Raw genomic sequence first — 27,501 nt, 5'->3', positions numbered from 1 at the left:
TGGCACACATTCACAACCCATGTCTCAATTGTCTAGAGGTTTAACAATCCTTCTTTAACGCGTCTCCTCCCCTTCATCTACACCGATTTGAAGTAGATTCACCTGGTCAGTCTGTCAAATTCATGTAGTGTTTTGTACACTCAAGTGTACATTTACTTCGAGGCTACGAACAAAGATTGAACATCCTCGTTTGCAGAACACTCCCATTTGAGCTTCTAAATGAGTCTGAGCAGCAAACCTCTGATAGTCATCTCCTCATGTTTCCTCTGCTGTCAGACCCAGATAACCAACTGGAGCTATGAGTCACCAAACAAAATGGACTTATCTCTCTCTTTTCATGATGCCGGAACAGCAAGAGCAGCGATGACCGTTGCAGGGGGCCTCTACTAGAGATAGACGAAATATCTCAGTGTGTCATCTTTAGCATGTTCAACAGTCCTTCCTCCTATTTCTTCTTTCACTCTCGCTTCCTCTCCTCTAGAATCTCCAAAAACATCCCCACCACCAAAGACATAGAGCCCCTGCTGGAGATCGACGGGGACATCCGTAGCTTCGAGGTGTTCCTGTCCTCTAGGACGCCCGTCCTCACGGCGCGCGACGTGGAGATGTTCCTCCCCTGCACCGTCAACCTGGACCCCAAACTCCGGGAGATCATCGCAGGTCCGTATATTTACACACAAGCATCGCTGTTCTAATGGTCATTACACTCAGTTTGTCAACCTCACTCAGCTCAAAGACCTAGGCCCCTATTCACAAAACATCTCAGAGTAGGAGTGCTGACCTAGGATCAGTCCCCACCTGTCCATATACTATTATTCGTTATGATCTAAAAGGAAAAACTGATCCCGTGTTATCATTTCTACTCTTGAGACTCTCTTTGTAAACATGCCATTAATTGAAATGAATTTGCAGTGCCTTCAGAAAGTATTCATACCCCTTGACGTGGTAATACTTATGTGAATAGGATATTTCTGTATTTAATTTTACAGACAAAAATGTCTATAAAAACATGTTTTCAGTTTGTCATTGTGGGGTGTAGATGGGTGAGAGAATTTTTGTTGTTGATGTAATCCATTTTGAATTCAGGCTGTAACACAACAATATTAGGAATAATTCAAGGCGTGTGAATACTTCCTGAAGGCACTGTAAGTGTTCTGTCAATATATTTGTGTAATTACCTAAATTGTTACTTACTCATTGATCTGCAACCAAACACATTTAAACGCAGCCAAAGACAACAGTCGGTCAGCTATCCAACTCAAAGGCCTGACGTCACTAATAAAGGAGACTGTGTGTGTGTGTGTGTGCGAGTGAGCGAGCTTTGGAAGGTGACCAATGCCCCTGTCCCTCCCTGGCCAGTCATCCAGTCCTGTTTCCAGTGTCCTGCAGCCAGCCAGTGGGCACAGTGGTCAGTGATACCCACTCACTCACTTACCAGGCTGACTCACTCACTCATAAGGCCTCCATTGTGCTCCCTTACTGCCGGATTGGGTCTCTACTCAACCCATCATTCAACAACATGCACTCTTATGACCGAGACATTTTGGTGCCTGTTTCTTACCTGGCCACTTACCCCACTCTGTATTATATGACAGTTCAAATGCAATTTATCTGCAGAAAAAAAGACAGTTTTCTTGGCAAAAAGTGAGAGTTTGAATTAATGTTGTCTATTTTCAGTAAAGCCAGTAACTTTAACAATGTGTTATTTTCCACCCTGCTCCCTCAAGTGCACTCAATCACACAATGAAAGTTTATCCATGTACGTGGCATTTGATTTGCATTCTCTCCGCAGAACCTCTCTATGTGAACCCGTTGAGAACGATCAAATATGTTTGGTTGAATCTGTTTCTGAGTGGGTGGATCTAAAGTCTCTTTATAGTCGGAGCCAAGACGTGATCTACATCAGCATCAGAGATGAAATGTCTCCTTTTCGCTCCCCCGCTCTTCTCTCCCTTCCTCCTCTCCCTTCCTCCTCTCCCTTTCTCCTCTCCCTCTCTCTCTTCATGATGTCTTTCTGTCTCTCCACCCACTCCCTCCCTCTTTCTATCTCTCTCCTTATCTAGTCCTGTTACCATCTTTCCCTCTAACTTCTCGCCCCCCTCCCTTCTCCCTCTCTCCCTGTAGATGTTCGTGCTGCCAGGGAGCAGATGCACATTGGAGGAGTGACCTATCCCACGCTGCCCCTGCAGGACGTCCCAGCCCGCGCCTCTTCTGCCTTCGGCCAGCACTTGGCCGCCTGCTCCCCCACGGGCTCCTTCACTGGCTCCCTGCCCCCCCCTGGGCTAGTGCCCTCCCAGCCCCACAGCAGTTACTACAGCATGCCCGCCCCGCAGCACCCCTTCTACACCCGGGTGAGACGTCAACACAACACAGCAGCAACTGACTGCACCTGAACGTAGCTCAGAACACGTTCATTTAGTATACGGTAGAGAACTAGAGTTTTGTTCAACGTACTTCAGTACACCTTAGTATGAAGAGAATCACAGTGCAGTTGATATTACCTCTGTTTTCCTTTGGAGATTAAAGAGAGAGCGCACCCAAATTATAAAATAAAATGTTTCTAACCCTGTAAGCAATCTGTGGACAAAGGTAACGACAGCAATCCATGCTTTGTTAAGTGACGGTTACTTACCTCTGTTTTGTTAATGTAACTGCACAGCTAACTCAGTGCACATCACAATACAGGTCCATTTACTCACGTCACCTCATTTTTAAATGTTACAGTGCAGACCCTCCTCTCTAAACAAAAAGGATCCTTCACAGCTCTAGGGTTACCTCAGATATATGTGTGTGAATGATCCCTCATACAATCCTCATTTTGTGCACTTTAACCATTCTCCTTCTTCATCCTTCCATATAGCCTTATTTCCCCCATCATGAGTATCACCTACCCCGGCATCAATACAGCTCCCGTCCTCACCCTGCCCCGTCCCAGTCACGCCCCTCCATTAAAGCAGGCTACCCCAGGGACCCCAATGGACTTGTAAGTACAGAGCTGCCGGTCAGTAGGACACCTAGCACTAGTAGCTAGCAGTAGTCCACTATGGTATAGTGCAGTGTTCTGTTTGAGGTCCACCCAAAGCGAGTCTGATTCAAGACGGGAGCAAATCGAGTCCGAGTCAAGACAAAAGACCGGAGGGGGGTCGAGACCGAGTCAAGGCTGAGACTGGGATGGGGACAAGGGGGTCGAGACCGAGTCAAGGCCGAGACTGGGATGGGGACAAGGGGGTCGAGACCGAGTCAAGACCGAGACTGGGATGGGGACAAGGGGTTCGAGACCGAGTCAAGACCGAGACTGGGATGGGGACAAGGGGTTCGAGATCGAGTCAAGGCCGAGACTGGGATGGGGACAAGGGGTTCGAGACCGAGTCAAGGCCGAGACTGGGATGGGGACAAGGGGTTCGAGACCGAGTCAAGGCCGAGACTGGGATGGGGACAAGGGGTTCGAGACCGAGTCAAGGCCGAGACTGGGATGGGGACAAGGGGTTCGAGACCGAGTCAAGACCGAGACAGGGATGGGGACAAGGGGTTCGAGACCGAGTCAAGGCCGAGACTGGGATGGGGACAAGGGGTTCGAGACCGAGTCAAGGCCGAGACTGGGATGGGGACAAGGGGTTCGAGACCGAGTCAAGGCTGAGACTGGGATGGGGACAAGGGGTTCGAGACCGAGTCAAGGCCGAGACTGGGATGGGGACAAGGGGTTCGAGACCGAGTCAAGGCCGAGACTGGGATGGGGACAAGGGGTTCGAGACCGAGTCAAGGCCGAGACTGGGATGGGGACAAGGGGTTCGAGACAGAGACCAGACCAATTCAAGACCATGATTGTAATTTCGACAAATCACCACCATAATAAGTGTTCAAAATGTCCAGTATTTCTGTGTTCATATTTCAGAACAACATCTGGATTATTTAGACATTCAGAAGAGTGAAAAAATGCATGTTGAGGGCAGATAGAGACACTACAAATTATTACTAACCCAAACACGGTGGGGAACAACGGGCCTTCTACGTCTTCTGAGAAGGGCTAAAGATTTTTAAAATAATGATAATTGTATTATTATTTTCAATGATGTTCTGACTTAATCTCTTCAGTTTTTGTGGGAAAGGAAAGGGTTAACAATGAGGAAAAAATATCCAATCAGGATTTGTCTTTGCTGGTCTCTGGGGAGATAAATCTAGCTACCTAAGTTAGCCATTGGCTAGACCATCAGAAGCTAGAAAAAAGGCATCTGCCATTCAACTGTTTTAGGGCAACATTTTCAACCAATCATATTTTGACTTAATGAGCGGGACTGTTTTTACAAAAACGCATGGAAACTTCTGTCTTCTTCATGGTCAACAGGTCACTAGCAGTAGTTTTCCCATGGTCTAGCTAGCTAGTTGTCTGCTAGTTTGCAGCCGGTGTTATCTAACAAGGTGTTGTTAATTTGTTAGCTTCTCCCTTTTCAAGAGTAACTTTCAACAAGAAGTTAAGTTTCAAATGATCATCTGGTGAGTGGAACTGTGTTTTTATTGCAGCGCTCTTGCTGTTGTTAGCCATTTCTTTGAAAATAACTTGTGTGTGAAACATTGTTGCATTTAAAGCAGAACTGACAGCATTTTAGAAACATGAAATCTTATTAAAATATGTTTGAATAGACCCCCAGGAAGAATATGACACTTTAAAAGATATGGTCATTGATATGTTAATTTCCACAAGTTCTTAACATGTTTGGGAATTATGTACACTACTGTTCAAAAGTTTGGGGTCACTTAGAAATGTCCTTGTTTTTTAAAGAATTTTTTTTCATTTTTTTGGTCCATTAAAATAACATCAAATTGATCAGAAATACAGTGTAGACATTGTTAATGTTGTAAATGACTAATGTAGCTATAAATGGTAGATTTTTTAAAATGGAATATCTACATAGGTGTACGGAGGCCCATTATCAGCAACCATCACTCCTGTGTTCCAATGGCTCATTGTGTTAGCTAATCCAAGTGTATCATTTTAAAAGGCTAATTGATCATTAGAAAACCCTTTTGCAATTATGCTAGCAGAGCTGAAAACTGTTGTTTGTGCTGATGTAAAGAAGCAATAAAACTGGCCTTCTTTAGACTAGTTGATTATCTGGAGCATCAGCATTTGTAGGTTCGATTACAGGCTCAAAATGGCCAGAAACAAATAACTTTCTTCTGAAATCCATCAGTCTATTCTTGTTCTGAGAAATGAATGCTATTCCATGCGAGAAATTGCCAAGAAACTGAAGATCTCATACAACGCTCTGTACTACTCCCTTCACAGAACAGTGCAAACTGGCCCTAACCAGAATAGAAAGAGGAGTGGGAGGCCCCGGTGCACAACTGAGCAAGAGGACAAGTACATTGTGTCTACTTTGAGAAACAGACTCCTCACAAGTACTCAACTGGCAGCTTCATTAAATAGTACCCCTAAAACACCAGTCTCAATGTCAACAGTGAAGAGGAAACTCCGGGATGCTGGTCTTCTAGGCAGAGTTACAAAGAAAAAGCCACATCTCAGACTGGTCAATAAAATAAAGATTAAGATGGGCAAAATAACAGACACTGGACAGAGGAAGATTGGAAATAAGTGTTATGGACAGACTACTCTAAGTTTGAGGTGTTCGGATCACAAAGAAGAACATTTGTGAGATGCAGAAAAAATGAAAAGATGCTGGAGGAGTGCTGGACACCATCTGTCAAGCATGATGGAGGCAATGTGATGGGGGTGCTTTGGTGGTGGTAAAGTGGGAGATTTGTACAGGGTAAAAGGGATCTTGAAGAAGGAAGGCTATCGCTCTATTTTACAACATCATGCCATACCCTGTGGACGGCCTTTAATTGGAGCTAATTTCCTCCTACAACAGGACAATGACCCAAAGCTCCAAACTATGCAAGGACTATTTAGGGAAAAGCCAGTCAGCTGGTATTCTGTCTATAATGGAGTGGCCCGCACAGTCACCGGATCTCAACCCTATTGAGCTGTTGTGGGATCAGCTTGACCGTATGGTACGTAAGAAGTGCCCACCAAGCCAATCCAACTTGTGGGAGGTGCTTCAGGAAGCATGGCGTGAAATCCGTTCAGATTACCTCAACAAATGGACAACTAGAATGCCAAAGTCTGTAATTGCTGCAAATGGATTATTCTTTGGAGGATTCTATGACGAAAGCATAGTTTTTAAGGACAATTATTATTTCAATTAAAAAATCATTATTTATAACCTTGTCAATGTCTTCACTATATTTCCTATTCATTTTGCAACTCATTTCATGTATGTTTTCATGGAAAACAAGGACATTTCTAAATGACCCCAAACTTCTGAACGGTAGTGTATACTAAGGCATTTGTGAAAATGGTATCGCAATATCGAGTGGGAAAGTGGTCATGCGTTTGGACAAATAATAGACACTGCAGTAAATACATCTGTCTTGAGTATACACAGACCAGTGCGCTATAGTCAGTCATAGCTAAAGTAGACCTTTATACAAACAAGCCGTTTGCCACACTGGCCTGCCATCATTCACTTTGAACTGGACTGTGTGTTTACAGGCAGTTGCAACAGCGCAACTTTAGATCATTAGAAAGCATTTTCCAAAAGCCACAAAATACACCTGAATTGAATTATGCAAGTATGTAAACACCACAGGAGCCCTCTTACATTTGGGAACTTTACAGTCTTATTGATCAAACTACCATGAAAAGAAAGTCTCTCGCTCCCTCATTTATGCACATCATCAACGACAAGATCGACAACCAATGCTAGCCATAGCAAACTGAGCTAAAATCTAACGAAGGAACATTAGATGAACCCTCTCAAACTTTTTCGGCTCGTAGGCCGTCAAAATTGCTCTGATAAACAATAGGGAAGTTTTGCTTCCTCATCCTTCTGCAGCTTGCCTGCCAATGCATGCTTGTTCCAACCAAGCACCCTAATTGGCTACGGTTGGTTAGTTAGCTAGTTAGCTACTTCCAGACGCAAATGAGAACACCTCACTCTAACCATTTTACTCGCTGTAGCAGAGCTGGTTGGACTATTTACATGTTACCTAGAGCATTCTTGACTGTTACTTTTTTTTTTGCCTACGTTTACTGATGCTGGACATATTCAGCAGGTGTTGCACCTTCATAAATTCATCAGTTATTCTGCACTCTGGCACACTCAGACGAGAGTGCTCTGAAATCGGAGTAGATAGCCAGAGTGAATTTGCGAATGCAAGAGAGCTGCTAACGTTAGGCTCTGTGTTTTTAGCTTTCTACATAAATAGATAGGCGAGCCTATTATCCACATTATGACTGACTTGTGATCATTGCCCTTGCTAGTTTAATTGTATTGACGTTCCAAGCCTTTAGTTACATTCGTCCCGGGTTTTTTTTTTGTCCAGAATATCGAGTCGTTGAAACAGAAACAGTGTAACCTGAATGGAGGCAGCAAACGATGTACCAGGCCAGCTGTGATTTACAACCTGATAGCAGAAGCAGTGGGTCACATTGACCTTCAGGTCCATTATGTCATCTCGCATGACATGTACCCCTTTTCTTTCCTCCCAACGTCTTTTCACTCTCCAAGGACTCTGTCGTCATGTATTTTATTTACATCCCATACTAGCTTGAGTTATTCTTATATCCAGTGCCCCCTTACCCGCCCCGTGCCCCGTTCTGTGCCCATGTCCAGATGTAATCGCTGAGGATGCCAGAGAGGGCCTCCCAACCCCCCACTACCAGTGATCTCCCTATGGTAACGCAACAGGCTGGTGTGGAGTGGTGGCATTGGCTGGAGCGTCTGTGTCCTTCCGCCTTGACTGTCACAACTCGCCACACACAAAACGCACACCAAAATGCTGTCCATGCACTCGCGCGCACACACAGCTAACCGTTTCCATCAGGCCAGATACACTAACATGGCTTCGAACGCAGACGGGGTATGTCAGTGACAACGTCATGTCTCATGCTGAATAGTTGCACCGGTGGCTCCCCTGTTTGTGGCCAGCACCGGAGCGAATTGTAATAGCTCAGTCCTCTTTGAATGCGAGTCTCATTGTCCAGGAGAGAACTAACCACTGTGCGAGTGCAACTGCTACCATTCTATACAGTGTCTGCATGTAGGGAGCACATTCATATACAACTAGTGCACAGGAAGGTTGAAGCAACCAAAGGCTAACGACATTGCAATTAGTAATGGATATACACATTTAACAATGGCCAATGTCTCAGCGTAGGTTTCCTTTTGGTAAGTACAATGTGTCTGGCTGACTATTTCTGTTCACTATGGAAGGAAAAGGCCTATATGCCTACTGTCCTCACTGATCCATCTCCATCTCTTTCAATCCCCATCACCCTCTGTATCCCACCCTCTCTCTATCCCTCTAATACTCTCTCCTCTCTCTCTGTTGGTCTGTGTGTATATAGCACAGTCTGTATGTGTGTGCAGTGGGCAGCCCAGTGTAATTGCCTAGCCCCAGCTGATGAATAGTGTAGCGGCTATATCCCCATAGGGCTGGATGAGGACGGGATTAGCATCAGAGGCTAGCAGGACGGAAGCAGCAACTCAATGTGCACAAGGGCTTATCTTCTCACAGAGATGCTTCCTCCCTCACAGGCCTCTGTTTCCTCTTCCCCATCCCTCTGCTGCCCACGCCCCGCACCACTGTAATTACAGCCTTATCACACACAGCGAGCTCACACACACACACAGTTACACACACTTGTGTGCATACATACACACACACACACTCACATGCGTGTACGTAATGGCACAGCGTAACACACTGACACAGTGTACACAGTCACACATACAAAGTCTGGGTGGAGGACCCGGTTTTGAGGCTTCCTCAGAATGGAAACTTCGTATTTTCTGTGTTAGGGGAGAAGAGTGCTCTCTTTCTCTCCTCTCCGCTTCACTTTCTCTGCAAACATCACGCTCTGTGCTGTCCGTCCTCTCTGCAAAGATCATCTTCTGAATGTCCTCTGTTTCTAAAAATATATATATATTTTTTTGTTTCCTACTGTAATAATTTGAAACTAAATGGCTTCTCAGTTTGTCTTTGCTTGATGGAATGTTGTAAAAGTGCCTTTGCCTGCTGTGGTTCAAGATAAATGTCTTGTTTTCTAGTCTGACGTGAATGTGTCTCCTGTCCTCTTGCGTTCTATGATGACTTCAGCATGTGGTCTAATATCCTGTCTCTCTGTCTGTCTCTCTGTCTCTCGCTCTCCCCAGAGCAGTTTTTTGTCACAGCCTGTCAGGTACACTCATCTCTTTGGATTTCACTGTCTCTAACTTTCTCGCCACCTTTCTACCTCACCTCCACCAGCTAATATAACACGTCATGCTTTTCCCTCCGCCCGACATGCATTAGAACACAGATAATGTATTTTCCTCTAGATAAGGTCGTTTCATGTGGTTGAATGTACAATATTTTGAGGATTTAGGCCTCTTCTAGGTCATCCAACGTATGATGTGTCACGAATCCTACTTCTAGTCGAGTTCAACAAAACTCACCGGAGCGTTTTGGTTGCCATGTTTGCGAGACTCAATTTAGGAGCATGTTTCAAAATGCCTGTCAAGTAGTCTAATTTCTACACCTAAGAAGCAGAAATCACATGGGCCATCATTATTTAGGAGCTCTACAGTCTACTAGATAATTGCTCTCTCTGGTGCTTTTAATGAAAAAGGCTGCAGGGGCATGCTAATCAAACTGACACAAGACATGTCTATAAAACTTAACAGGTAAAGTTGTCTATGTTTCTTTGATACTTGTTCCTTTGCATTAGCAGACATGCAGATTAGTGTGCTACAGCAAGTTTTGACTGCTATACACACACACACACACACACACACACACACACACACACACACACACACACACACACACACACACACACACACACACGCACACGCACACACACACACGCGCACACACTATTAGTGCAGAGTGCAGCTAATACAGCAGTACGCTACACTCCTTCAGCACTGTCTGTGTACAGTAGCTAACCTCCCTAACTGACCTTCACCCTCTGTCTCCTTTCACAGAGAGACCCCCCCCCCCGTTCTGCTCGGCTCTGTTAAGACGTCCACAGCTTATTTTCTCTAACAAGCACTCGCAGCGAGAGAGCAAGCACAGACATCTTCTAAGCCTCGCCGCCTTCTCGCCCATGTCGACAAAGCTGTTGTTTTGTTGTAGCTCAGTCTGAAACCATGTCCTAGTGGTATTAATAGAGAGAAAGAGAGAGCGGGGGGAGGGAGAAGGAGGGTTGTTGTGTTTTGTTTCACTGCTAGTGGGTGGCATGTCAGGCTAGCTGGGAGTCTCTGGTTCGAGATCATTAGGGGGGCGAGGATATTGGCTACTCTTCTAGCTTATATGAGGGGGAGACGTGCACACACACACGGCTCATGTGTGTACATTGAATACTGCACTACCATCTACAGTGTTCAGATTAACATAAAGACCCCCAACAGAGCCCATATTGCACATCTGGTGCCACTTTAGTTACAATGCTCTTCTATTGTTACCTCACAGGTGCTTGCACTAACAAAGATAATTGCATTTTGGTTTTGCTTGCTCTTTTGTCTTTGTGCCATGCTGTGAAAAAGGGACTAGTATTCCTGGTTGCAGTGAATAAGATACTCCAGTGTTAACCTTCGTCCATATTAACCTAGCTGTGGTGGTTGTAACGCTACGCTGTGGTGGTTGTAACGCTACGCTGTGGTGGTTGTAACGCTACGCTGTGGTGGTTGTAATGCTACGCTGTGGTGGTTGTAATGCTACGCTGTGGTGGTTGTAACGCTACGCTGTGGTGGTTGTAATGCTACTCTGTGGTGGTTGTAACGCTACGCTGTGGTGGTTGTAATGCTACGCTGTGGTGGTTGTAACGCTACGCTGTGGTGGTTGTAACGCTACGCTGTGGTGGTTGTAATGCTACGCTGTGGTGGTTGTAATGCTACGCTGTGGTGGTTGTAACGCTACGCTGTGGTGGTTAAAGCATTGAGCTAACCGTATGAGTTGTTGCAGTGGTTGTAAATTATCCATGCTACGCTACTTAGTCAAATGGTGATTCTGACTGTTTCTGTCTGTCTCCCTGTGTGTGTGTGGGACAGGGTTCTGGCTCCGGGGTACCAGGCGCCCCTGTGGTACTCCTCAGCTCTCTGAACACGGACGTGGTGTGTGAGCTCGTCACACACATCGACGGCATGGACCCTTGCATGCTGGCCCAGTACACCGCCACCATCAAGAAGGTGAGGCCTGCTATCCACACACACACACACACACACACACACACACACACACACACACACACACACACACACACACACACACACACACACACACACACACACACACACACACACACCTCATATACACACACTCGGCCTCCTACGTTTGCATATACAACACTTCTGTCAATAAAGTTGATTCAAAAGATTCAATATCAGTCATGTCAGTGTGTCCATTTCACACAAGGGGTGTATCTCAATATGCAATTTGTGTCACAACGGAACAGTTGGAGCATGAGTCCAAATCAAAGTATGCAGAACAGAGGCCAATTGTCAGATGCGTACTTTTCAAAGCATGCTCCGATGCAAGCTTCAACTGAAATATGAACGTAATATGACACAACCACATAAAATACATCTCAACATTTCTTGAATGCCATCGGGTTTTGAGCTGAGGTGAGAGAAAATCATCAAGGCTAAAACCGGCACTTTTACTGAAACGATGATTAACGTGCACTGTCCCTGTAAAAATAAAATCAACTCCGACTTTGAAATGTTGCCCACTCGCATCGCATATGTTACCTGAATACAATATTTATGTTGATACGGTTAATAAATACATACTGTGTTAATTTTGGCATGTTTAACTGCCTAGAATATCCACTGTAGTGTGCATAGACCAGAGGCTGGCTAATGAAGAATTAGCTGCTCGCTAGCTACCCATTAAGAATTTGTAGCTAACGTTAGCCAGCTACTGGCTGGCTAGATTAATAGGATTCACATATAGCTAGCTGATAATTATGAAGTTACAAGCTCACGTTTGCTTTATGTAGTTATCTTGTTTAGTTTTGTATTGTTCAAAGTTAATGCAGTAGCATGGGAGTGCGCATTGCTTTTCAAATGTAAATTTGTATGTACTCAAGGCCTCAGAGAACAAACTTGCAGCATGAGAGTGTGGAGCATATTGATCAACACCCAAGGGTTTAATTTCTGTCTGTATTAAAGTTAATATGCAGCTGTTTTTACCTCAATATTAAATCATTTCTGGTTAACAATTCCATACTGCACTGTGATTGTTTTAAAAATAGCTTCTTAGCAAAGAGCAATTTCTCAAGCAAGATTTTTTGCTAGGACTGTCTGGTGGTGGTTGGAGTGGGGAGGGGAAAACTGAAAGCTAGCTGTTATTGGTAGAGAGGTTTGGAACTTCTTTCTTATTGGTCTATTAACTAATTTACCGTTGGATGATGTCACTAGGCAGGCCAAAGCTCCATCACACCTGTCCGCAATTGATGTGGCTGAAATAGCCATATCAACAAAATTGAAGGGGTATCCACATACTTTAAAACACATGGCAATCACATTTTTTACTGCACTGGGCCTTTTAATAATGATCTCAGTAGCCTTTATATGGCCCAACAAAACAGCCAAAGTCGCTATCTGCATTGAGCTTCCAGTTCATTTAGACAGGATGTCATTAATGTCTAGGTAATATGTCAATTCCTGTAGACCAGGTCTTCCCAAACTGTGTGACGCATAGCAATGCCGACGGGGGTATGCCAAATAAAAATGTGATTCACATTATTTTCTTCACATTTTCAAACGGTACATTTTCCAATTGGGCGACACATTTGGGTGAGGTTTTTGTCTCGCCTGAGTAGCCTCCATTTCACTGCCAAAAATAAAATTATACCATCTGGTGTTTAGCGAAATAACACAATGTCAAATGTTTCATTGCTAAATTGTAATTATTTCACCACTAATGGCCTATTTATTGCCTTACCTCGCTTATCTTACCTCATTTGCACAAACTGTATATATACTTTTTTTTTATTGTGTTGTTGAATGTATGTTTGTTTATTCCATGTGTAACCCTGTGTTGTTGTTTGATTTGCACTGCTTTGCTTTATAATAATAATAATATATGCCATTTAGCAGACGCTTTTATCCAAAGCGACTTACAGACATGTGTGCATACATTCTACGTATGGGTGGTCCCGGGGGATCGAACCCACTACCCTGGCGTTACAAGCGCCATGCTCTACCAACTGAGCTACAGAAGGACCACATCTTGGCCAGGTCGCAGTTGTAAATTTAAAAATAAGCCATGGGAGTTTTTGGAGTGAGCATAAAGATGACTTCGAGTTTTGTGTGCAAATGAACTCAAGCTTACAGACAATGTCAAATGTGATATAGCGAAGCATCTGAGGGAGCTGGGTGAGCAATTATGCAGGTACTTTCCCGAAATGGACGACACAAACAACTGGATTCATTATTCCTTTCGTGCCCTGTCCCCAGTCCACATATCGAACAAGAGAGCCTCATCGAAATTGCAACAAGTGGTTCTGTGAAAATTGAATTTAATCAGAAGCCACTGCCAGATTTCTGGATAGGGCTGCGCTCAGAGTATCCTGCCTTGGCAAATCACGCTGTTAAGACATTGATGCCCTTTTACACCACGTACCTATGTGAAAGTAGATTGTGTAGAAAATTATTTAAGACTGAGACTCTCTCCAATACAACCCAACATCCTTTCAAGCACACCCTTATTAACCTGTGGTGAGTTATTCACAATCTTTGGGGAACAAATACATTTTTTTCTGTAAGATGGCTAAATAAAGAGCAAAATTATTGATTATTATTATTTGTGCCCTGGTTCTATAAGAACTATTTGTCACTTTCTGCAAGCTATGTTGTGACAAAAATTCACACTTATTCTTATGGGACAGTTGAGCTAACATAGGCTAATGCGATTAGCATGACGTTGTAAGTAACAAGAATATTTCCCAGGACATAGACATGTCTGACATTGGCAGAAAGCTTAAATTCTTGTTAATCTAACTGCACAGTCCAATTTACAGTAGCTATTACAGTGAAATAATACCATGCTATTGTTTGAGGAGAGTGCACAGTTTTGAACATGAAAGTTATTACTAAACAAATTAGGCGGACTTTGGGCAGTCTTGATACGATATTTTGAACAGAAATGTAATGGTTCATTGGACTAAAACTTTGCGTGCACACTGCTGGGCTGGAATCTAAATTGCACCTGGGCTGGAATAATACATTATGGCCTTTCACTTGCATTTCAAAGATGATGGTACAAAGAAAATGCAAAAGAACTGTTGTTATTTTTCTTTGTATTATCTTTTACCAGATATATTGTGTTATATTCTCCTACATTCCTTTCGCATTTCAATAAACTTCAAAGTGTTTCCCTTTCAAATGGTACCAAGAATATGCATATCCTTGCTTCAGGGCCTGAGCTACAGGCAGTAAGATTTGGGTATGTCATTTTAGGCGAAAATTGAAAAAGACGTAGGGGTGTGTGTGTGTGCAGGCTTACAATGATGGTTAAAAACAACATTTGAGAGTGCGCTGACCCTGGTGCTAGAGGGGGTATGCAGCTGGAGGTTGAATGTTTGAAGAACCACTGCTCTAGACTCAAGTCGGCCCACCTAACAACACTTTAAGTGAGACATTGTCTTTGTAAAATGATTTATTGTTTTGTGAGGTGCAGAACCGGGGACACATTTGTTTCCTGAGGAAAGTATAGCAATGTAGAGTTCATACAAGCTCATGTTTGGAAATGTGGCCCAGGACTACTGTATACCATCGGAAGGTAGTAGCCACCCTTTGCATGGATGATAGCTTTGCACACTCTTGGCATTCTCTTAACCAGCTTCATGAGGTAGTCACCTGGAATGTATTTCAATTAACAGGTGTGCACTGTTAAGTTAATTTGTGGAATTTCTTTCCATCTTAATGTGTTTGAGCCAATCAGTTGTGTCATGACAAGGTAGGGTTGGTATACAGAAGATATCCCTATTTGGTAAAAGACCAAGTCCATATTATGGTAAGAAAAGCTCAAATAAGCAAAGAGATTAAGACATGAAGGTTAGTCAATGCGGAAAATCTCAAGAACTTTGAACGTTTCTTCAAGTGCAGTCGCAAAAACCATCAAGCACTATGATGAAACTGGCTCTCATGAGGACCACCACAGGAAAGGAAGACCCAGAGTTAACTTTGCTGCAGAGGATAAGTTCATTAGAATTACCAGCCTAAGAAATTGCAGCCCAAATAAATGCTTCACAGAGTTCAAGTAACAGACACATCTCAGCATCAACTGTTCACAGGAGACTGCATGAATCAGGCCTTCATGGTTGAATTGATGCAAAGAGACCACTACTAAAGGACAGCAATAAGAAGAAGGGACTTGCTTGGGCAAAGAAACATGCTCAATGGATGTTAGACCGGTGGAAATCTGTCCTTTGGTGTAATGAGTCCAAATTTGAGGTTTTTGGTTCCAACCGCTGTGTCTTTGTGAGACGCAGAATAGGTGAACGGATGATCTCCGTATGTGTGGTTCCAACCGTGAAGCATGGAGGAGGTGGTGTGGGGGTGCTTTGCTGGTGATATCTTTAGAATTCAAGGCACACTTAACCAGCATGGTCGCAGAATTCTCTAGCAATACGCCATCCCATCTGTTTTGCGTTTAGTGGGACTACCATTTTTTTTTTCAACAGGACAATAACCCATAGCACACCTCCAGGCTGTGTAAGGGCTATTTGACCAAGAAGGAGAGTGATGGAGTGCTGAAACAGATGCCCTGGCCTCCACAATGACCTAACCTCAACCCAATTGAGATTGTTTGGACTGCAGAGCGAAGGAAAAACAGCCAACAAGCAGCCTCTGCCTCTCTCAGCATATGTGGGAACTCATTCAGGACTGTAGGAAAAGCATTCCAGATGAAGCTGGTTGAGAGAATGTCAAGAGTGTGCAAAGCTGTCATGAAGACAAATGGTGGGAACTTTTAAGAATCTCAAATATAAAATCTATTTTGATTTGTTTAACACTGTTTTGGTTACTTCATGATTCCATATGTGTTATTATATGTTTGATGTCTCCACTATTATTCTACAATGTTAAAAATAGTCAAAATAAAGAAAAACCCTTAAATGATTGGGTGTGTCCAAACATTTGCCTGGAACTGTACATATGGGCCTACTTTACTCAATTTATGCCCACTTATGCCCTAATTTATACAGTATGGGGCAGATTCCCGGACACCGATTAAGCTTAATCCTTGAATAAAAATCAAGCTTGATGGAGAATCTCCATTGATAGTGCTTTTTAGTCCAGGATTAGGTTTTATCTGTGGCCGAACTGGCCCAATGTGCATGTATTTGATCAGTCGTGATCATGTCTCTCCCTCTCTCCGTGTTAGGCCAATGTGAATGGCCGGGTGCTGTCTCAATGCAACCTGGAAGAGCTGAAGAAAGAGATGAACATGAACTTCGGCGACTGGCAACTCTTCAGAGGCATGGTAAGACAAAACCTCCACCTCCGCTTTTAAATACTCGATATCCTCCTTCTATTTATTTGATATGTACATTAATATCGATTTCCTGATTTATTATTATTTCTTTTTTTTAATTCACCAAATTTGTGTTTTGTGTTTTGTTTTATTGTCTTCTAAAAAAAAAATCAGGGCATCTTGTAATAAATCTTGAGCCTTCTCTGGAGACATCGGAGGGTTTTATAATCCGTATTACGAGAACGTCTGCAGTCTGCTCCGCTCGCTCGGGGGGCTGGAATCAGGAACACATGTAGCTTGCGTTGATCAGATGTCCGTTTGTGCCTCCTTCCACAAACGAATGTTGTGTTGCCAGAACGTGGCCAGCCAGTGAGCCATCTGGTCCAAGATGGCTGAGATTTAGATGAAGGAAGGTTATTGTCAGTGGGAGCTGCAGTCAGCCAGTCTCCATGCAGTCGAGGGGTCTGACTCTGAATAGCTGCAAGGTTTTACAATAAATTGCATTTTTCCCTCTGAGCACTTCCCAAGCCATCTGATGTGGAGACCGGATGTATGTATGACCACTACTGTATGCATATAGGCCCTATAGAGTTGACATCAGATATACTCACCATCTATTGAACTAAAATACTATTACTGACTTTGTGTTAAAAGTCTAGAGTATTAAGATGATGGTGATGTATTGTGTGTGAATCAGTGTGCAGTGTGCTGAATCTAAACCTATTGGTTGTGTGTTGTTCTATAGAGTTTGTAGTTGTATGTTGGTTTCATGGCTAGTGTTTATACTGTATATTGACTCTGCAGCTGTAGATATTTCCTATGTTGAGTCTATGTATACCTTGTGGTGACATGTTTGCTCTGCACATGGCTGGCTGTATGCTTCTCTCTCTAACAGTCCCCTCTCCCAGGTGATGGAGCAGCGTCACGGAGAGAGCCAGGCCCTGCAGGATGAGTCTCATGCGGCCAGCGAGCAGGGCAGCAGCGTAGTCAACGTGGAGACGGCCAGGCACCAGGGAGCTCCCCACGAGGTGGGCAGCTACAGCTTCAACCTCAGCTTCGAGGAGCTGAGTAACGCAGGCCTGGGTCTGGAGGAGCCCCCGAGACCCACTCAGCACTGGCCCGTGGTGAGTTGAATACACACACACCCACTTGTATACACATCTGCACACACACACGTACACTCGTACACACAGACACTCATTGAAAAATACGGTACACTCACATACACACACTGCAACACACGTTCATATGCACCTGCAGTACATACACAGACTCAGGTCCTGTCTTCTACTCATGAGAACAGATAAACACATTCACATACCCACAAAAATACACAAACATACCAAGCCATCCAAATACCCTTAAAGCAGACATGTAAGCAAGTACAGTTGCTAGTGAAAGTCTATACACCCCTTGCAAAGTCTTGTATTTTACTTTCTTTAAATTTTTTTTTTTTTTTTAAATGATACAATTATTATTATTATTTTTTACTACTGCACAACCTACTCCACATTTTCAAAGTTAAAGTAAAATTATAGAAAATGTTTCAAATAAAAAATGTCACCAACCACCTCAATTCGGTCTTATGTAACAAAATTTGAAATTTTTGTTGTTGCATGAGATAAAAGTAGAGACTCAGAGCTTCAAATGGTATATCATACACTGCAGTTGAGGAGCAATGGGAAAGTAGTTCTGCTTTGAACGTTGATAAACTTGCACCCCACTTTTGAGAAAATGTTTTTGTACACGTACTGGAGAGCTCTTCTTACACCCATTCAGCATCGTTCACTCCCTCTTAAGCCTTAGCCCCACCCACCTCTTTAAGGATTCACATGTCAGGCCGTGTGCTAAACAGAGTGAGTAGTGTAGTAAACAACCAAACCTGCCCAGGGACTGGGGTTGAAAATTAGCCGGCTGGCTAAAACCGGCACTTTTACTGAAACGTTGATTAATGTGCACTGTCCCTGTAAAAATAAAATAAACTAAACTAAACTAAAGATTTCAAGACTAAAAGCGTTGAAAGTAGTAGCCTACATTAAGGAAAGACTACAAGTAAAAATACACTTTATCAAGTCCTTGGCCTATATCCTAATCTGACTTTGAAAGTGTCCAGATACACATATCTTATAATTATTAGATGATGCTTACCCAGATACTTTGATGGGTCATGTGAAATAAATGTTTGCAGATATCCATGGCTAACATTATACTGTATATCCATTGTTTTTGTCAAAATTGCTCAATATCAGTAACTTTTACTGGGAACCATTTGATGTAGAGCAATATTCAAACCTTTTCTCTGATTTTCAAGAAAATGTAAGTCAGGACTAAGACTGTACCACTTAGGAACACTCAACACTTCTTGGAAAGCCATTCTGGTGTGTCCTTGACATTACAATGTGGGTATTTGTGTAAATAAATCTCTATCCAAGGCTTAGGTTTTAGAAGACTATGGCAGGTCTTCCTATAACTTTTTACCTGGTCTTTGCTGTTTTTCATATTTCTTTTGATCCTGACATACTCACCAGTCCCTGCCGGTGACAAGCATACCCATAACATAATGCTGCCACCACAATACAGAGGGTTTCACTATGTGTTGGATTGGATTTGACCCCAACCTATAGTTTTTAATTTAGGCCCAAAACGTAATTTCTTTGCTGTGTTGTCTTGAAGTATTACTTAACGGCATTGTTGCAAACTGAATGGAGGATTTGTGGAGTGAATGTAATGTTGTTGATCCATTTTGTATTTTCAAGTATTGTGGTGGCAGCATCATGTTATGTGTATGCTTGTCACTTTTAGGCATTGGGGAGTTTGTCAGGATCAAAATAAATATTTAATAACAAATGTGATTTAATAACAAACGTGTATGCCAACTGCAAAGGTAAAAAGCTGGGATAGAGTGTTTTTTATTTTTCCGAGATTGCACACATTTGAATGCCTAAAACACACCAGAATGATTTCAAGAGGTATTCAGTGTTCCTGAATGGGCCAGTCTCAGTCCTGGATTTAATCTGCTTGAAAATCAAAGACAAGGTTTGAATATTGCTGTCCATCAATGATTCCCAACCAATTGTACTGTGCTTGAGCAATTTTGACAAAAACAATGGATTATGTTGCACTAAGAGTTGTGTAAGGTTGGTAGAATCTTATTCAAAGCATTAACCGTTGTAATGACTACCAAAGGTGCTTCCACCAAGTATTGATTTGAGGTGTGACGATATATACAATCAATAAATCTTTATTTGTGACCCGTTTTCAAGTAGCTAGGCGTATGTCACTACTTCACAGGAGAGGCATTTCAATGTTTTAATTTTTTATCAACAAGCTTTTTTTGGGCAGAAATGCCTTCTGGAACTTTCATGTGCTTTAATAACAAATGTGTATGCCAACTGTAAATACGAATACAATTGTTAAATTATGAGCCTAGTTGGTTTAGACAGGAACCTTCCCACTAGCCATGACTGAGATAATGGGTGTGCTGGACATGCCGTGAGATGAGTTCGGATTGGTCTGCCATGTAGCATGCTTCTGTCTATAACATGAGCTGCTCAGTATGTGTGGATAATCCTTGCTACCGCAGCTTTTTTGAAAGATTACACTATAATGACCAAAATGCTTTATTTTCAGCACTCGGTGGTCATGTCCTGTGAGCTTGTGCGGCCTACCACTTCAAGGCTGAGCCATTGTTGCTCCTAGACGTTTCCACTTCAAAATAACAGCCCTTACAGTTGTCCGGGGCAGCTCTAGCAGGGCGGAAATTTGACAGACTGACTTGTTGGAAAGGTGGCATCCTATGATGATGCCACGTTGAAAGTCACTGAGTTCTTCAGTAAGGCCATTCTACTGCCAATGTTTGTCTATGGAGATTGAATGGCTGTGTGCTCAAAGTTATACACCTGTCAGCAACAGGTATGGCTGAATTAGCTGAATCCACTAATTTGAAGGGCTGTCCACATACTTTATGTGTTGCCATAAATGTTGGTAGCAACTTACTAAAAATTATTCACATCTGTGTAATGGCTGCCAAAGGTACATTCACCAAGTATTAACTCTGGGGTGTGAAGACATCCACAATCAAATCAATTTGGAAAAAGTTCTATAATTCAATTTTATTTTGAAAATGTGGAGCAGGTTGTGTCGATCTGTCAGGAAAATATCCAGTTTAATCCCATTTTACATAAACATTTAAGGCAGCAAAAATGTGAACTGTGCAATGGGTGTGTAGACTTCCACTAGGCACTGTATACGCTTACACAATCAGTCATTGAACTCATCAGAGTTAAAATAGCATTTGGATTTGGGTGAGATCACGGCAGTTTTGACCTCCCCTGGTTGAGGAAGTTGACGTGGCAGATCACAAACACACATGCAGACTCACACAACCAAAAGGCAAGGCAAGGCAAGGCAAGGTGTTAGAAAAGCTGTTATTTTTGCCCTCTCTGTTCAACCGCCAACATGCGAACATATACGCAAACATAAACTTCTTCTCTAGTATGGCTGTCAGTTTTCTCCTGTCATTATTAGTTCATTGATGGCTTGCAGTGCTGTTTGCTTGTAAATTCAAACAGCACCACCATGACCACAAACCCCATGAGATTTGTGCTATTTTACCCAAACCAATAACGTTCATGATGCATCCCGTTCCCCCCTCAACCATAACAAAAACCTTTATACCGCACGTTCCCCTCTTCTCCCCACCCCTCCCCCAGGCGGCCACCCACCGCACCCCCAGCATGTCCAGCCTCAACTCCCAGGAGTCGTCCAACGATATCTGCAAGCTGACGGACAAGCAGCAGGCAGAGTACCGTGACGCCTACCGCGAGTACATCACCCAGATGACCCAGCTGGACGTGGCCGGAAGCGGGGGAGAGAAGCCCGTCCAGCCCCACCCGGGCCAGTTCCTCCAGAGCCGAGAGGCCCGAGACCCAGAGGAAAAGGCCAAAGACGGGGCAGAGCAGGAGGGACGCAAGCCCTCTTTCTCCACCAAGAGATGTGCTAAAGCTACGGATGCGGTCGATACAGATGCCCCCCTGGACCCCATCAGCGAAGAGGACGAGAAGATGTATTCCAGCTCCTCCAAAGCAGGGGGCTCCAAGGTGAAGGGAGCAGGGCCTCGATACCACAAAGTCCCCAGTGACGAGGAGTCAGGGCGGGAGGAGTCAGACAACACCCCTCTGCTCAAGGAAGAAGGGAAGGAGGGGGGCGCCCAAGCGACATCCGACATTGTCCAGGACAAGAAGGACTCGTCTGACTCTGGGCTGAGGTCTGGTGAGAGCTCCTCGGACCACTCCCTAGAGGAAGCTGAAGAGGTTAATAAAGCAGACCTGATAGAGCTGGAGCTAGAAGGTCTGGTAAAGAAGAGGGGCCTGCTGTCCAGCAGTCTGAGTGGACTCGAGGATTCCACCATCGCCCGCATGTCCATCTGCTCCGAGGCCCCGTCCGAGGGCAGCCTAATGGCCTCCAGCCCCGACGAAACCTGGTTCCCCGCCAGCTTGTCCATGAGCAACCTCAACCACGACTCCAACACCACCACACTCAACAACAACAGCAGCAACAACGCTGCCACCACCAACACCACCCCAGGCTCCATTACTGCCTCAACCACGGGGCCCGTCCACAACCAGAACCTGCGTGGGATCATCCTCAAGAGGGCCCTGAGCACCGAGGGGGCCCTCGAGGGATGCACAGGGGCCCCTGATGCCATTATTCTGGAGGATGAGAGGGAGAGTGTCCTGTGAGAGTGTCCTGGGAGAGTTTCCAGGCCTTTGAGGTCCCATAGACGTTGCTTGATGTGCTTCTGAAAAATAAAGGTACTTACAAATCTGCTACATTGATATAGATGCAAATAAAAACAGGCCTATTAATCTGCAAATTACTTTTTTAAATACTGAAGGTTGTTAGAAAATTTGAGAGAAAATGTTACAGCATTCAACCAAAATAAGCATGGATTAAAACGAAGGAGATCACCTTGTTTGCCAACCATAAAAATATGAAATAATGTGGGTTGATAAATTAATGTCCTGGCTTGTAGACAAACCGAAAATACATCAAGAACTCCGGATACATTTTGTGAAATAATTTGAAAGTTAATAATGACAGACTAATATGGAATAAGTCCAATTTAAATGTCCCTGTAATGCAGTTAGGTGTTGTGCTGTCATGTTAGTTTTTGCTGTTGGAAAAAGGTAGTGAATTGTGGAGTGATGTGATTGTGGATCCGTATGAATGTTGTGTTTTGGCGTGGTGTTGGTGCGATGTTGTATACTGTACTTCATTATAGGTTACTTAAAAATCAGAATTGGCTTTGTGCTTAAACTACATTTTCCTTAATTGTAGTTATCAAGTAGGCTACCAGTGAAAATGTGCCATGTTCAAACATGAGTTAATTGGTGTAGTATTGCTGTGAATTCATGTGACTGAAAGGTCTTTTTTTCCCAAACAATCTGCTGTTTTGTGCTGTAATTATAGATTTAAAATCTATGAACAGTGTGGTAAACTACTGTTTCTGTGGTATGAAAAAGTGTGTTCCATGCACTACTGATATGTCTCAGGGTCTGAGCCTTTTTCAGAGTGCAATGTCAAACCATGTTTGTGAAAAAATAAACATCTTGGCTGTCAGATGCATTTTATTTTTTGAACTTCCTGCATAAAGTATAACAGTTCATAACATGCTTCCCATCCCTTGAACTCTACTTTTCCTATGAGCTCAAGATAGACTTGTTTGTTGTTCAAAAATCTCATTAATTTCCCCAAACTCGGGTCCTGGGGCCTCCCCTGGGTTCACGTTGTGGTTTTTGCCCTAGCAATACACATTTTGAATCAACTGTAGTGCTAGGGAAAGAAACTAAACTTGCACCCAGGGGAGGCCCCAGGACTGACTTACGAAAACCCTGCCATATAGAAAGGGTTAAAACATAATTGCATCAGCTAGACTTTATTTTCACCAGTAGGTGGCAGATTCTCCATACAAACCCACATTAGGCCATAGACGACATCCCAGCCAGCATCACTGAACAGTGGGCATGAACTTTCACTTGTGGGGAAAAGGTAAGAAGGCCAAATTGGTTATGACATATGCATAATACCGTGGCCAATCAATTTCAGCCGATTCTAAGCACTTCCCGTCGTATGTTGGGCACATTTGAGTATACGCTGTAAAGAAACTTAAGCTTTCCAATTTGTGGGGAAATGGTGAGCCTGTGCTTTGTCATTCTACCTGTAAAAGTGGAATAATGTGCTGCTATAGTTTAGGCTTGCGCATCGAGCAGTATCCAGGTAGTTCGCCTTACTGTTGTCATTGCACGGCCAGACAAAACGAACACATGCGTTTTCTAATTATTTTCATATTGATTGTCATGACAGACATCCTGAAATGTAGCACTATGGGTCGGTGTTTCTTTTCTACAAAATAGTATGTCGATCTGCACTGGCAGGCCATTTAAAAATGACAATTGGTTTGGAAGTGTTTCATTTCAGAAGTTTACAGCTTTGTGAGTCGCAGATTAATGCAGAATCGTATTGTCAATAGAGGTTCTGTGATTGCGCACAGGTGAGACAAATCACATTTATTCCCAGTCTCCTATATGCCTACACCCTGGGAGTTTACCCAATCAGTGCGTGTTGAGGTAGAAGTAGGTCTTAATTCCTGAACACTCAAGATGTTCAGGAATTGAAGAGGCAAACTAGAGAGCGTTGTGTGAATTTGAGCAACGTCACTGTAAATGACGAACTTAAGTCAATGAGAATGGTATAGCTTGTATAGCCCCTAAGAAATGACACAACAATTTCTCACCATTCTTTACATTTAATCATTCAGTTGACACAACTGTCATGAAAGATTGACATTCCCACTACAATGACTTCATTACCACCCCATGGGCTGGGAATTGAAACTCATTTTGGGATTGTAGATGATCATGACAACCTAGCATTGCAGAACCATTTTCAGCCAAAACATTGTGTCACGTTACCTCTTGTAATTCCAATCTCAAGAACGTCTGTCTACAGGCTACAAGTTTCCATACAGCTGGGAGACATGCTCAAATAATGCATTTGATTTGTTTATTTTTTTTTTGTATAAAAACGTTACAATTTACATTATTACTTTTATAAAAAGTTTCAGCATAATTAAGTACAGCATTACACTTTTGCAGAAATGTGCAATTCCTGCAACTATACAAGATAAAACTCAAGAGTGCACAAGGTTTCACGCGTTCGTTTTTTGTGTGATTTTTTTTTTTTTTACAACGTCCAGTCCATGTGCGAAGAAGAGTAACAATTCTGACAAGACAGACTAAACTATATACAGTAACTAACCAAGTTGCCTTCTATTCACTCTCCAATTCCGGAGAAAAAGCGAAGACTTCATGGGCGATAAGAGGAAATCCTTGTGACGAGCTCTTATTTGTTTTTCCTCCCCGTGTAGGGAGTATAGCGCGCCTTCCATTTCAAGAAAGGACCAAAACAAGTCTTAAGATAAATAATATGAGTGTCCGAACTGAAAACACATCACATAGATTGTCCTTTATAAGCAAAGTCTCTTGATTCAATTGAAGAAAATCCAGAACCCGAGGACAAAAAAATGTAGGGGGAAAAAGTCCGTATCCCAGGTCCTGTGTGTTTTGTGCCTTAACCAAACACCTGCAAAAGATTGAGAAAGAGGCGTGTTTAGAAACTGCAAACAGGGCAGAGATCCGGACAGACTGGCGCCAGGGAGGAAGCCGCAGTTTTAACATTTAACCAAACACTCAAATACTGAGCAAACCCTGGGCTCCAGATGTACACACACACAAGCGCAGCATAGGGCACTTTCTCATTCAACTTCAGCCTACTATCTGGGAGAGAATCCGCCGAAATTGCAGTTCAGATGGGTTTAGCCTCTTCTTGCACCAATTATGTAGACATCTAGTAATAATCCAGACCACCATTTATTTTATATTACAGACGAGCGTTGCTGCGTTATAACACAATAACAAAGAATTTGCCTATACTGTATAGCAAAAATGTTTGCAAATGCATTCCGTTCAAATAGTGAACAAATGAACAATGTGATAATGATTAGCCTACTGTCAGAAATATGCAGCGACTTTTCAATTTCGTTGAATTCTGCCACAACAGGCTGTGGGCAAATAGACAAACAAACCCCGGACATAATAGCACAGACAGAGTAGAGAACACAGCGTACCTACCCGCTTTAACGATGAAGATTCCTGCTGTCATCTGTTATCAGCTCTGATGGGAACTCCGGAGACTGAAAAACAAACATATATATTCATTAGCACCGCCGCAGTCAAATACATGGTATTATTGAGATCGCACACAAAAATGCCTACCCTCGCAATGTTGATCATGGATAACATGCCTTTTGTAAACCAAATGGTGTAATTTCACAATAGACCACAATTGCGCATAGTAAACGCACTCAAAATGCGCAGGCCAATAGGTAAAATAGACCCAAGCAAATGTAGCATCTTTGTTTATATTCTTCTGATATTTCAGACAATATCCTTACCTGTAATGACAAGATGCTGATATCTGTATTGAGAGTTGTCAGGGGAGTCCTGGATGTCGCTTGCCCCGGTCGCGGGTGATGGAGGCTCGTTATTGCGACATTGGAGTCAAGTGCGATCTGCAGGTCCAGAATATAGTCGATGACATGCTGCAGGATTTCCATCTTGCTCACGTTTTTGTTTTGAGGGATGCTGGGCACCAGCTCCTTCAGCTTGGAGTAGCAGTCGTTCATGTTGTAAAGCAGGCTTAATGGATCATCCACCGGAGTCTTGCTCCGAGAGATTCCCAGACTATGTTCAGACAGATTCGCGCTGTTTTTCCGGAAAGATCTTACTGGGCTTATTGCTTTCATGTTGAGACTTGGTGCGAGACGTTCAGTGCTTTCGTTGAGAGGTTGGTTTTAGTATTCTTTCTGTTCCTTCGCAGACGGGTCGGTGAGCGAACGGACTGGATTTCCAAGCTGTCATTGTCGCTTATATAGCCAGCAGGCTGGGTTTGCAACGCAGGGGTTGTGTTTGTGCTGATTGGATGAGTAGGTTACGTCAATCCCCCCTCCTCGTGTCCTACCATTGGTTAAGACTGCCTCACAGTCTGGTTCCTCCTTTTTCTTCCGTGTTCTCAGCCAGTGAAAACGCATGTTGAAGGTGGCACCGTGAGAGCTCTTCAGCTCCGGTGGGCAATTTGGAAAATTGAGCCCTTACCTGTGTCTGATGATTCGTAATTTGGCATCACGAGCTTGTGAAGCTCTAGCGTGCATTTTTCTGCTGACTTTAATTGAATGTAAAATAGAGGGTGGAATGTTAACAAAGCTCTTCTGAAGGATTTAACGTAAGAATACTAAAATACAACATCTTATAATGATGTCTATCCATGTGTAAAATGCGCAAAAATGCATCCGGATTTATAAAAGTGAAGGGGCTGATACGCTCTAATTGTCACAATATCGTGGTTTATAGTCAAGATTTAGAAGAGCTCGCTGTCTCTCACACACGCATTCCTTCCTCCCTCACACGCGTTCCGTCACTGTCTACATAACACTACAACCTTGTGATTAATTTGACCATTATCTCTTATTTGAAGTGATGTATAGCCTATAAGAATGTTATATTTTTCGAGCTGATGAAATTCTGATTGCAGGAATTGTCCATCACAAATCTCAGGGCATGCCATCAGATGTTGAATGAATAAAATGGTGATAACAGAAATGTGAACTTTGAATGGGTCATTAAACTGAACTTTGAATGGGTCATTACGGACCCCGGACCGAGCCTATATGGCATGCTTGCTCACACACTGGATCAGTGGGGAAAGATGGATTCTGCATAATAGGGACTATTTGAAATAAAAACAAGAGGGTGTATGATTGTGCACATTACTGTGAGACATATGTGATCACTGTCACAGTGTGTAATTAGTCCACTTGGAATGACGTCTGGATGGACACTGTGCTTTAAGGTCCTCAAT

At 43.2% G+C, this 27,501-nt stretch overlaps 2 protein-coding genes across 11 annotated transcripts in view; one reads left to right on the top strand and one right to left on the bottom strand.

The window, feature by feature from the left end:
• The window catches only part of kidins220a (kinase D-interacting substrate 220a), a 94,956-nt gene extending 71,811 nt beyond the window's left edge, over positions 1–23,145 (top strand). For 9 of the 10 annotated variants that reach the window (XM_046366501.1, XM_046366494.1, XM_046366499.1 and 6 more), the window contains 7 exons: positions 482–660; positions 2,125–2,351; positions 2,861–2,983; positions 11,094–11,231; positions 16,435–16,533; positions 17,433–17,648; positions 21,237–23,145. In XM_046366501.1, coding sequence (XP_046222457.1) covers positions 482–660; positions 2,125–2,351; positions 2,861–2,983; positions 11,094–11,231; positions 16,435–16,533; positions 17,433–17,648; positions 21,237–22,265 — 2,011 coding nt within the window. In that variant the 3' untranslated portion in view covers positions 22,266–23,145. The remainder of the gene's footprint in view (positions 1–481; positions 661–2,124; positions 2,352–2,860; positions 2,984–11,093; positions 11,232–16,434; positions 16,534–17,432; positions 17,649–21,236) is intronic. The other variant, XM_046366504.1, reaches the window with a different exon arrangement.
• A 1,429-nt stretch (positions 23,146–24,574) lies between these two features.
• id2a (inhibitor of DNA binding 2a) lies at positions 24,575–26,502 on the bottom strand. The gene is made up of 3 exons (XM_046366507.1): positions 26,039–26,502; positions 25,716–25,777; positions 24,575–25,167 (listed from the first exon to the last, which is right to left on the bottom strand). The coding sequence occupies exons 1-2, from the start codon at positions 26,387–26,389 to the stop codon at positions 25,721–25,723; spliced, it is 408 nt and encodes a 135-aa protein (XP_046222463.1). The 5' UTR covers positions 26,390–26,502; the 3' UTR covers positions 24,575–25,167; positions 25,716–25,720.
• Positions 26,503–27,501: the final 999 nt, after the last annotated feature.

The sequence above is a fragment of the Oncorhynchus gorbuscha genome, linkage group LG10 (genome assembly GCF_021184085.1).
Source record: "Oncorhynchus gorbuscha isolate QuinsamMale2020 ecotype Even-year linkage group LG10, OgorEven_v1.0, whole genome shotgun sequence".
Taxonomy (NCBI): domain Eukaryota; kingdom Metazoa; phylum Chordata; class Actinopteri; order Salmoniformes; family Salmonidae; genus Oncorhynchus; species Oncorhynchus gorbuscha.
The sequence above is the reverse complement of the archived record's forward strand: the minus strand, read 5'-3'. Positions and strand labels throughout refer to the sequence as shown.